The sequence below is a fragment of the Oncorhynchus kisutch genome, linkage group LG28 (genome assembly GCF_002021735.2).
Source record: "Oncorhynchus kisutch isolate 150728-3 linkage group LG28, Okis_V2, whole genome shotgun sequence".
Classification (NCBI taxonomy): domain Eukaryota; kingdom Metazoa; phylum Chordata; class Actinopteri; order Salmoniformes; family Salmonidae; genus Oncorhynchus; species Oncorhynchus kisutch.
The window spans coordinates 27,711,524-27,724,450 of NC_034201.2; the positions used below are offsets into that span (position 1 = coordinate 27,711,524).

At 42.1% G+C, this 12,927-nt stretch overlaps 1 protein-coding gene across 11 annotated transcripts in view; it reads right to left on the minus strand.

Annotated features, from left to right (window-relative positions):
- Positions 1-1,330: 1,330 nt before the first annotated feature.
- The window catches only part of LOC109872500 (neural cell adhesion molecule 1), a 307,284-nt gene continuing 295,687 nt past the window's right edge, over positions 1,331-12,927 (minus strand). For all 11 annotated transcript variants that reach the window (XM_031807513.1, XM_031807514.1, XM_031807515.1 and 8 more), the window contains one exon: positions 1,331-4,866. In XM_031807513.1, coding sequence (XP_031663373.1) covers positions 4,737-4,866 — 130 coding nt within the window. In that variant the 3' untranslated portion in view covers positions 1,331-4,736. The remainder of the gene's footprint in view (positions 4,867-12,927) is intronic.

Genomic DNA, 12,927 nt, shown 5'->3' on the forward strand with positions numbered 1-12,927 from the left:
AATGGTGCTAGTGATTAATTTCATTTTGTCAGTTCTACCACCTGAACATTGCCCACTTTAAACAGGGTTAAATATCAATTTGTTGTAAAGTTCAGCTTCCGTCCACAGGGGGGCACTGTGTCACTGTCAGAAGATAATATGTGCTTCAGCACATATTATCCATTGTATTGACCAGACACAATTGCCCGCTCTAACAATGAAAAGAAATGTCTTCAAAATGGGAAGGCATTCGGGAGGAGGCAGGCAAGATCAGGTGGGACCATTCTAACAAAAGAGAAGGCAGATAAGAGTGTGATAACAGCCATAACACTTACATAAAATAGTTTTTTTCTCAAAGTTACCGGGATGTCTTCAAGTCACTCGGTGTCCACATCACTAGGGAATTATCATGGTCCACACACATCAACACAGTCGAGGAAAGGACATGACAACGCCTCTTCCCCCTCAGGAGGCTTAAAAGATTTGGCACGGGCCCTCAGATCCTCAAAAAGCGCTACAGCTGCACCATTGAGAACATCACTGGCTGCATCACCGCTTGGTATGGCAAATGCTTAGCATCCGACCACAAGGCGCTACAGAGGGTAATACTTCTGAGTGATGACATTGACATTGTAGAGGTGCTGGGGGGAGGGGTCAAGAGACAGGAGTGGCCCACTGTGTTGTGAAATCTCAACCAACCACGGCAGGCACCACTTCCCTCCAGGGTTTTCTTGCAGTGCCTGGCCTGCTAGTGCAGTTTATTTTTGTTAGTGAACTTAAAAAAAAACATTTTTATACTGCATAGCGGTTATGAAAACTCATATCAGACCGAAATGTTTTTTTGTTTGTTGGTACCATCAAAAGGTTTTGGGCAGGACCAAAAACATCTGTGGCTGAAGCTCAAGAAGACCAGGACTAATGACACCACTGTAAATGGATATATAAACAATTACACACCAACCGGTCTTTGGTCTTCATTAAACGTAGTGTAACTATACCACCATCTAGAGTTGTAATCATCTGAAGCAAAAGGCCTCTGTGGTTGTATTGTATGGGCAATTTATGGTTGCCTGTGCTACAGCCATACAGTCATTGGTTACAGCATATTCTAACAATTAATCATGAATGACAATAATTTACTCAGGTTTGAGCGTAGCAGTGTACTTAATGCCCATTGTTGTTTACTTACAGTCTTTGAGCTACAAAGTGACTGAGTAAACCCTCTGAACAACAACGGATCCCAGCAAATTTGAGCAGTCACTGAACATTTAATTACATTTTTTGGGTAAACAAAGTGTCTTCATTCATCGTATCCAAATTTCAAACAAGCGGTACACTACAAACTACCATAAAATATTGATTTTTTTATTGACACTATTTCTGAAGTCATGAGCAACAAAAATTCCAACAAAACATCTACAGAATACTTTCTTCGAGGGGCTTCTTCTTGTCATTGTTGTGGCTAAGTAAACGTCAATTACGCAATGATTTTTTCTTTAACTTTATTGAACACAATTTCTGACAGAATGTAAAGTCAAAATGTTTTTTTTCCGGTTAGTACTCAGTATTTACACCAGTGACAGTGGAAAGAGAGGTGGTACCAATGCTTCACTTAGTAAAAATCTGTATATAAGAGAGAAGGCCCCCAAAAGCAAGGAATGGTGGGTAGGAATGAAAATGGAAGTTACTGGGAAAGGTCTTGGTTTGGTGGGACAAGGTCCCTAACAGACTTTTGTTTGGCTATCGGAGTAAGAGACTTCAAAGCTTGTTGGAATAGCTGGGCAGCGTTCAGCAGGACACAACGCTTACCAGATCGGGACGCTTACTAGATCGGGATTTTTGTTCTACATCATACATTTCTATCTCGTAGGGCCTACACATAAGAAATCATTCAGCTCTAGCAATGGCATTTCTATCTGCAATGTTCCACAGTGTTTTCTTACTGAATATGGCCCTAGTCTCCATTCAAACACTTGAAAAACACTTTTCTACTTCCTCTATTCCTTGAAATAGTCTGGCATGTTTGGTGAGGTGAAAGCAATATGATGGCACCTCCCTTTCACCAAGCCAACTGTGTCAGGTAAGTGGTCACTTTCAGGAAGTGAGGAAGTCAGCGAAAGAGTGTTTTTCCTTCTTACTGAATTTTCAACAAAATAAATGTATAGCATTTTTTGTTCCCTGACTGGTTTTCTGAAATAAGTTCCATGGCACGGTGCACTGGTGAACATTTCCATGGAAACGTATATAGAAATTGGTCCCACATTATAATTGCATTTGAAAATACAGGTCAAAAGCCACAGCAGTCTCCAGCTTTTTTTGGGACAAGAGAAACCCATAATGTTTTTTCAAATGACATAATCGTTAGGTATGGTTTATACACATTTAATCAGAAACAGTGTCATTTTGACACACCTACCCCTTTAGATTACATAACCTTGTGGAGTAAAAGCACTTGATGTCTATTTTGAAGAAAACTAAAAGTTTGGAACAGACAAGAGTTTATACACTTCAAAAGATCAATGTACAACAGATAAAGCCTTGGTCAATTCCTATTTCAGGGACTTTTCAGTTCTGCCATACCAATGAAATCCATCTAAATCCAAGATAAAAGTACATTGCATGCTTGTTTCAGGTCAAGAAAAAACACATTTGACCTTCATTGCTGGATGCTCGGTTTTGAGGACAAATCGTGAGCACTACAAGTCATTTAAGCCAAATGAGATTGTATTTAATAATGTCCAAGGTTATGTGTTTGTTTTGAAACTTAACTCTTGGTGTAGTTATCATGAGTTAATCATTGGAATGAATGGTGTTTTTCCTTGTTTGCTTGGGGATGAAATTGTTTTTTGCATTAGTCACATGGAGAAATAGTGAATGAGGAGCCATGTGAAAACAATGTGGACACAACCTACCACCTCCATATTCAATAACTCAATGACATAGCCGTTTAGTATTGTTTTCACACTTTGCAAATCAGTTACATTGTCAGTACTCTTCCTGTGTTTTCCTTGGACCGTTCAGAAAAGGCATGGTGATGGACAGAACTATTCGGATGTGAAACCTTACGCCGTCGCCTCCTAGAGGTGGAATAGGCAAACACTGAGCAGGATGGAACGCATGCCGCCATTTTGACATGTTTCAGAAGGCACCATCTCCTTATTGTCTTTTTGATCTTGTCATTGTCTATTTGCTCGTTGCTGCCAACTTTTTTGTCATCTGTACTATTAGCTATACCTTTCATAACCAAACTATGCATATGTTTTTTATTCTATGACAAAGAACACATTGTATTCACACTAGGATATTCACGCATTCACAGTGCACAAGCTTGCAGTCTAAAGTATGAGAAACACTGTACAAAAAGTTCGGATTGAATATTTGTTTTGATTTTCCCAAATCCACACTGGAGTACTATGGCTTAAATAAGAAATGAATCAATCTGGCCACTAAATGTGTTTATATGCTTAAAAATATGCTTAAAAACACAACACCAACTTTTTTCCTTCCCTTACATTTTGAGATGTGGCCCAAAATCACTAAATCGGAAGTGCTGTTCGCAACAGGCACAGTAATCTGAATTTATGGGACAAAGCCATCAATCAGGGGAATAAACAGGACTGTTTCTAGGCTATTTTAAGGGCTTCTGTTCGTACATTCAACTGCTACCACTCATATCCGGCCTTTGATTACATCATTCTCCCGTAAGCCAAGATGGTGGGCCATGCTACTCTGTATGCCCGTCACTCCCTGCGAGCCCTTGGGACCTGCAACATTTTCAGGATTAAAGGTGATCCCTGAAACCCTTGGAGTGTGGAACAGGTCCAAAGCGCTTCTAATTGAAGACTTAATGACAAAGATATAGAGGTATGTGTGTGAGAGAGAGAAAGTGTGTGTTCTTGCCAAATTAAAACCAAAGCAAATTAACCAAAAAATGGAATCTTAGAGTCAATAAATTGCGTAATTTCTGTGGAATGAAACATTGTCTTTCTGCGGTGTCTTCTTTTGTTTTGTTGTGTCTACACAATCTTAGGATAGAGTTAACACAGTGTAAACATTCAGGAACGAAAAGAAAACTAAAAAAGACAAGAACATATGGAAAAATATTTTCCCGCAAAGTAGACATGCTGATGCTAATCTCTAGCTCTCAAAAATTCTACATGAAAAAAATAAAGATACAATAAAAGGCAGTTATTTTGCACATGATTTAAACATGACAAACATTAAAAACATACTCATAATCCATTAGCAGTGAAAATATTGATGGCAATACTGCATAACAAAGTGAAAACATAACTGGAAATAGTGTGTGGATAAGGTGTTGGATTTATATGTGTGCACATCATAAAGGCATGGTTCTGAAATAAAGCTACAATCCCCCATGGTTATCTATGCCAACTGATATTTAGCTTCTGTCCTATTTAAAAGACTGGTAACTTTGATGTTATATACAAAAAGAGGACAAGGAGAGTGAACTAGAGGTAAGGATTTTCCTTCTTCCTGTGAATAAAGAGAGAAAATTACAAAAGGAATAAGAGATAAAGAAAGAAAGAAACACTAAGGCATGTGCATGAGGTCTTATTCCCAATCTACATGTCTAACAAACTCATCTTTTGTTTGGAAAACTAATAGAAGACACTGAAGAAAGAGACCCTTTTTTTATTTGTAGCTTTTTGTCATTTGATGGAGTGGTGTTTGACGTTTTCCTCTGGACTGTCGTGAACCCTCCCCTGATCCCTCCTCCCTTCTCGCGGTCGGGATCATGCTTTGCTCTCGTTGCCGTTTGTCTGAGCAGCTTCATTGGGGACGGTCTTCACCTCGGTCGGGGCTTTCTTCACCTCTGTCTCCATCTCTGGCGCTATACTTTTATCTTCTGTCATGATTTTCCCGCTGGAGAGAACCACACAGAGGAGAGAGAGATTCTTTAAGGGATGAATACACAATCTCTTGTAGCACACAACTGTCTGTTCTAAGCTGCTTTTTGTCTTCAAAAAAATAGGTAAAATAATTGCTTGAGTTTTTTCTGGGAATTTGTATCCCCTGGAACCAAACGTGTTTCACACATAACAGGATATGCTCTGCTATCCTATCCTGATATCAAAGACAGCCACATGGATGTCACAGACATTTCATGGGAGAATGCATGGTGATTTGGGAAATGACAGAGCAGAGATACGGTACATGAGGGAATGGCACACAAACAGAACATCAATACAATTGTGAGAGGAGATACAGTTGGTCTGAATTGAAGGAGGAGCAAATGATGAATAGGTAGAACAGAGAATGGAGAGGAATCTTCCCACATTAAGTCACTGACTGTACTACAAAACATCCACTTCAAGACTGCAACAAAATGATGGCACTGATTACTATAGTTCATTCTCTCCAAAAGTGCAGTAAAGTACAATAGCTTTGTGACAGGGTCAGACATTTTTGCCTAGTCATGCAATTTCACAAATGGCTTTAGATCTCACTTTGATAATTCAATGAAATGGAGTCAAACTTGTATCCCATCAGATGTGACAGAGCAGGGTAGTGCACTTCTCATCAAATTGCTTTCAACCTATGATTAGTCAGGGGTTAGTTTGTATTGATTGACTGTCCAAGGAAAAGACTCTTCCGATCCTGTATCTGTGAGTCCAATCATAACGGCTAATGAATGATCAAAATGGGTCAAGCCGTAGAGCTGAGAATCCTGAAGTGACTTGGAGTGAGTCTTAATTGGTGCGGTGTGTCTCAGTTTTCCTATGCTTTTCACAAACCTCTTCCACTGTCTCTTTTATGTTCAACGATATTCTTCAAACACTTCAGGTGACGAATAACGGCTATGGGCTAGATAGTAAGGATGGACTTGTGACCTGGGTCTCTCTCTCTGGTAGTAACTAAGCCTGAGGACTCCCAGGTTATCTGAGTAGTATGGTACTGATCTTCTGTATGGCAAAGAACCATGTTGGAGAATTTCACCTACCATGGCATTGTATTATACCTGGGAAACCATGTATTCTACTACCAAGGGAACCCCCTTAATGAAAAGCCCCTGTATATAAGGGTACAGTGACAGAGAAAACAAGGAAGTGGGGTGAATGATTGCTGATAAAAGACCTGAGTCTCTCCGGTCTCCTCCGTTAGCGACAGAGAGGCATTGTGGGTCATTGTGGCGGCCTCAAAGCGGAAAAGCTATTTCTTTACTATCTACAATATCTACACAATCCGCCTGGTGGACTGGGCTTTGTTGGAGTCCACTGGGATCTGGCTCCTACTGTCAGCTAAACTCCACACCAGGTATCTGATCCCAGATATTTGGGTTTGATTATGACAGCATCAGGACTTCCATTACCTTGTCCACAATAACCCTCTCTGGGAGGACAGCTGCTGCTGGGCACAGTGGGTGACCGCCCGGCCGGCCATGCAGGGGGTGTATTCAACAACACCACCCAACACCTTGTGGCTCAGCGGGCATCAGTTGCATCCGTGAAAAGGCACTTTCCTCTTTGGCGGTGTCAGGGCCAAAGCACTCTGCCGGCTGCAGTTAAAGAGTGGAAAACCGCAGGCTATCTTCAACCTGACAAGGACAGGACTTTTTCGGGGGACATTTTGTGACCTCAGGGGTGGCGTTCTCTGTCAGAGGTCTGGTGCTGTATCGCCCTGCGGTTGAATTTGTCAGAGTAGCGATAAAATTACCAGGTTGGCTGATGAGGGAAAAAGTCACAGGGTCATTTATCTCAGCACTGGCTGACTTTGGCAGTAGAGAGTAGAACAGGAATGGTATCAACAGTGACAAAACTAAAGTTGCCGTTTGAAAAAAAAAAACAGCTCAGCATACCGTCACGACAGGACCACCCAAGCAAATGGTAAGTCGGCCTAATTAACTGCTAGACAATGCAGATAAACTGGGAGAGCTTTTCTCCACGAATCCTGCTATGGTGGCATACTGTAAATGTAGCTAATTAGGATAACAGCCTGGACGGCTATTAAAGTGTGGCGTTGTTATTGCCTGGAGGAAAAACTGACCAGCCTGGGTTTGGCCAGGGCAGGGGAAACTAGGCTAGGCTGGTCTGGACTAGCAGGAGAGTGGGAGGGAAAAATGAGGCACCTTATTCCACATGCAACACCATAAGTCTCATTAATAATGGTGAACCAACTGGCAAGTGTCTTCACTGACATTTTCAACCTCTCCCTGGCCAAGTCTGTAATACCTACATGTTTCATGCAGACCACCATAGTCCCTGTGCCAAAGAAAGCGAAGGTAACCTGCCTAAATGATTACCGCTCCGTAGCATTCACGTCGGTAGCCATGAAGTGCTTTGAAAAACTGGTCATGGCTCACATCAACACCGTCATGCCAGAAACCCTAGACCACCCGACCAATTCGCACACTGCCCAAACAAACACATCTCAATCGCATTCCACACTGCCGTTTCCCACCTGGACAAAAGGAACACCTATGTGAGAATGCTGTTCATTGACTATAGCTTAGCGTTCAACACCATAGTGTCCACAAAGCTCATCACTTAGCTACGGACCCTGGGACTAAACACCTCCCTCTGCAACTGGATCCTGGACTTCCTGAAGGGCCGCCCCCAAGTGGTAAGGGTAGGCTACAACACATCTGCCATGCTGATCATTAACACGGGGGTCCCTTCAGGGGTGTGTGCTTAGTCCCCTCCTGTACTCGCTGTTCACCCACGATTGCGTGGCCAAGCACTACTCCAACACCATCATTACGTTTGCTGACAACACAACAGTAGCAGGCCTGATAGGGAGGAGGTCAGAGACCTGGCAGTGTGGTGCCAGGACAACAATCTCTCTCTCAATGTGAGCAAGACAAAAGAGCTGATCGTGGACTACAGGAAAAGGAGCGCCGACAGGCCCCCATCAACATCGACGGGACTGAAGTAGAGCGGGTCGAGAGTTTCAAGTTCCTTGGTGTCCACATCACCAACAAACTATCATGTTCCAAACACACCAAGACAGTTGTGAAGAGGGCACGACAACACCTTTTCCCCTCAGGAGAATGAGAAGATTTGGCATGGGTCCCCAGATCCTCAAAAACTTATACGGCTGCACCATCGAGAGCATCTGACCGTAAGGCGCTACAGAGGGTAGTGTATACGGCCCAGTACATCACTGGGGCCAAGCTTTCTAACATCCAGGACCTATATACTAAGAGATATCAGAGGAAGGCCCAAAAATTGTCAAAGACTGCAGTCACCCAAGACATATACTATTCTCTCTGCTACCGCACTGCAAGCTGTATCAGGGCGCCAAGTCTAGGACCAAAAGGCTCCTTAACAGCTTCTACCCCCAAGCCATAAGACTGCTGAACAACTAATCTAATCAAATGACCACCCGGACTATATACATTGACCACCCCCCCCCCCTTGTTTTTACACGGTTGCTACACGCTGTTTATTATCTATGCATAGTCACTTTACAAATTACCTCGACTAACCTGTACCCCCGCACATTGAATCGGTACCGGTACCCCCTGTATATAGCCTCGTTATTGTTATGTACATTTATTGTGTTACTTTAGTTTATTTTGTAAATATTTTATTAACTCTATTTCTTGAACTGCATTGTTGGTTAAGGGCTTGCATGTAAGCATTTCACAGTTGTATTTGGAGCATGTGACAAACAATATTAAATTTGATTTATTTTTAAACTCTGCCCCTGTTGCTATGGGAACCCTGGTCTGGGTAATACTGGGTGCCAGGGAAGATAGATTTTATCTGTCCAATATGATGATATAATGGATGAAAACAGAGTAGTTGCTGGTTTGTTTTAGCACCCAGATGCAGAGGTGCAGTTACACCTGCCAGCTGCAGTGTAGCTACATGTCAGCTGGAGGGCAGAGCTGAGGGTGTTTGTGTGTGTGTTTGTGTATGTGTGTGTGCGCGCATGCAGTGGGTGGGCCAAGCCATCCGAAAGTCCTACAGTTTCCTCACGCCTAGGTAAAATAAAAAATGTCCTCCGTTCTGAGATGGGAGGGTGGAGAGACTCTGTTTGCTTTCTGTACCGGTAAAACCAGATTGCAAAGGGATCCATCCCATGGTGCCCGGTGCTCAGAGCTGACAGCGGCAGTCAACGAAGAGGGAGCCCCAATACTCAAAGGCAGCGAAGTGAGGAAGGGGGATGAACAAACCCCTGAGCACCAAAAAGAGAAGGGGCAGGAAGAATCAAAAGATTGTTGTAAATATTTTAAGAGTGCCCATCGTGAAAAATGATCATACAGTGCCTTCAGAAAGTATTCATACCCCTCGACTTATTCCACATTTTGTTGAGTTACAGCCTGCAGCCTGATTAACAAAATTGATTAAATTGATTTTGTTTCTCACCCATCTACGCACAATACCCCATAATGGCTAAGTGAAAACATGTCTTTAGAAATGTTTGCAAATGTATTGAAAATGAAACACAGAATCATCTAATTTACATAAGTATTCACACCGCTGAGTCAATACTTTGTAGAAGCACCTTTTGCAGTGATTACAGCTGTGTCTTTCTGTGTAAGTCTCTAAGACCTTTCCACAATTGGATTTTGGTACATTTTCCATTATTCAAAATTCTTCAAGTTGGTTGTTGATCATTGCTAGACAACCATTTTCAGGTGTAGTAGATTTAAATCAAAACCGTTACTCGGCCACTCAGGAACATTTACTTCTTGGTAAGCAACTACAGTGTAGATTTGAATTAATCTCCCAGTGTCTGGAGGAAAACAGAGGGAACCAAGTTTTCCTCTAGGATTTTGCCTGTGCTTAGCTCCATATTGTTTATTTTTTATCCTGAAAAACTTCCCAGTCCTTAACAATTACAACAAAACCCATAAGATGATGGAGCCACCACCATGCTTAAACATATGGAGAGTGGTACTCAGTAATGGGTTTTATTGGTTTTGCCCCAAACTTAACACTTTGTATTCGGGTCAAAACAGTTAATTGCTTTGCCACATTTTTTTCACTATTACTTTAGTGCCTTGTTGCAAACATGATGCATGTTTTGGAATTTAAAAAATATTTTACAGGCTTCGTTCTGTTCAATTTGTCAATTAGGTTAGTATTGTGGAATAATTACAATGTTGTTGATCCATCCTGAGTTGTTTTCTCTTATCACAGCCATTAAACTCTGTTTTAATTCACCATTGGCCTCATGGTGAAATCCCTGAGTTGTTTCCTTCCTCTCCGATAACTGAGCTAGGAAGGACGCCTGTACTTTTGTAGTGACTGGGTGTATTGATACACCATCCAAAGTTTAATTAATTAATTCACCATGCTCAATGGGATATTCAATGTCTGCTTTTTAAAAAATGTACCCATCTACGAATAGTTGCCCTTCTTTGCGAGGCATTGGAAAACCTCCCTGGTATTTGTGGTTGAATCTGTTTGAAATTCACTGCTCAACTGATAACTACAGATCATTGTATGTGTGGGGTACCGAGATGAGGCAGTCATTCAAAAATCATGTTAAAGACTATTGCACAGTGAGTCCACTATTGCACAGTGAGTCCACTATTGCACAGTGAGTCCACTATTGCACAGTGAGTCCACTATTGCACAGTGAGTCCACTATTGCACAGTGAGTCCATGAAATGTATTATGTGAATTGTTAAGCAAAATGTTTTACTCCTGAACGTGTTTAGGCTTACCATAACAAATGAGTTGAATACTTATTGACTCAAGACATTTCAGCTTTTCATTTTTAAATCAATTTGTAATAATTTGAAAACAAAATTCCCCTTTGACATTAAAAGAATCATGTTTTTCGCTTTCTCATTGTGGGGTATTTATGAGGAAAAACATACATATAATCCATTTTAGAATAAGGCTGTAACGTAACAACATGTCAGACTACAAATTGCAACAACAAATCACTTTGGGATCATGTGAACAGAATGTGTAATTTAGCCTATTAAACTTAAAAACAATGTTTCAAGTGAGAATTAAGCAGGTCTGATGCCGAAAAAGAAAGGAAATGATTGCCTACTTCAACCATATTTATTATTTTTTAAATTAAAAGTAATGTGTAGTTCCAGTATTTAGCTACACCGCTACATGGCAAAAAAAAGTTATTAGCTACTGTCCAAATTGGCACAACACTACCTAGATTTGAATTGAGTTCAACTATTGTACCATCAAGCTACTGCAAAACGTAGTTAAATGACTAGTTGAACAACCTGTAGTTCACTACTTCCTAACACATGACCACCACGGACAGAATGCAGATGAACTTACTGCCTGTGTTTTGGCTGAGAGGAACCAAATGGGGAAATAATTTACCCACAAGAGCTCAAAGGGCTTTCACACATTGATGATCCTAGGATCTCAAAGTACAACCTCTAAGGGGTGGCCTTCAAACCCAGCCGTCAAGGCTTTCTTTCAAACAAGTCTCAGTCAAATCAAAGTACCATCTAACAACTGTCCACGGACACCATGCCAGCCTTGTTAACACAAGTCCTTTGAATGTACAGAGGGATCAGTATAATTAATTGTTTATTTATTTTAGTTTTATTTATTGTCAGATACAGCGGATAGGTGCAGCACAGCCTTATTTAGCACAGCCTGGGGAGGAGACTATTCTACCCCGGGAAGTGGAAGAAGGGGTCCTCAGTGGACAAGTCCAGGAATGTAGTGAGCCTTCAAGACGCCTGACAAGACTGGTTGGTTGTTGTGTGGAAGACAAATCACTGTGGAGACGGGGAAGGAGTTGCCTCAGACCCACCAGACTTATGAAGACAAATCTATCCGTTGATGAGTCCTGCTTCATCACACCGATGCTCCGTTTTTTTTGTTTGGGGTGTTCTGGGTGAAAAGCGTGGGACAAGAGCAAGCTCCTGGAATATCTCTCCCCAGAGTTTGCCTCATCATCCTAAGGGTTTGTCTGAGATAAGACTGAAACGTAGAACAAAGCCCTTTCATACTGCCGATGATCATAATGGCTTTTTATTGTTGTTACGAAGAAGGATTGTTTTCAGGAGATAACAACCGTAGAAGATGATTGTGGCAGTAACATTCAGGTCATAATTCTGTCGTATCTATCAGATTTGGTAAAACTTCTGATATGGCATTTATCATGACATGATATGTAAAATAATAAACAAAAGATACAAAACAACACAAAATGATTGAGAAAAAAATGTATTTTGTTTCTATGTTTCACTAGATAGTAGGTAAAGATAGTGGGAATCTCGTTCATCCATTCATGCGCGTCACTAATTAGATGACGAGGCATTTGGCTACCTGAGTCATAGTTGCTCTCGCCGTAACCTGCGCGACCTCGATTTTTACATGCTAAGCATGAGGAGCACGGGCCACTGTAGGAGTTCCGCCGGTCGGATCTCTTCACTTTGATACCCTGATGCGCCAAACCCAGCGAGCTTTGACATTTCTACGTTTTTGGGCTGCGCATCAGCCGCCTACCTTCCGACCGGAGGCCTTATATGGCGACATAACCACGATGCAAAACAATCGTGACGCAAATTCCCATTAACTCCTTATGTCTAGTTTTTAACCCAGCCTTAGTTGAATGAGCGGATGTTCGGCGTAATCAATGGACTTTCCTACTGACGGGCCCTTCGGATGCTCCGAACCGGTGACGGAAAACAGGATGAGTTGGTACTTCGTGGGGTCCCTTGGCCCAGCCTCTCCTCCTTGGAACACGCCGTGTTTGGGACGGTGTACGGCGGCCAGTGGCAAAAACTCCCTATTGGTCGGGCCCTGCGGAGAAACCCTGGGAGGACCTGGCTCCTTGGAGTGGCCCTTCCTCTGAGGCTGTACTGGGCCAAGATAAGAAGATTTCACCAGTGGTACCCAACCCACTGGCGGCACCTTTTTTCGGTTCTCAGGAAGTGCATCCTGCATTACTTAGCTCACTATGCGACCTTCTCTCCCTGTGGTGTCCGCTCGAGGTCGCGTTTTGTTCGGCCTGCTTGCAGAGCCAATCCTTATCCCATGG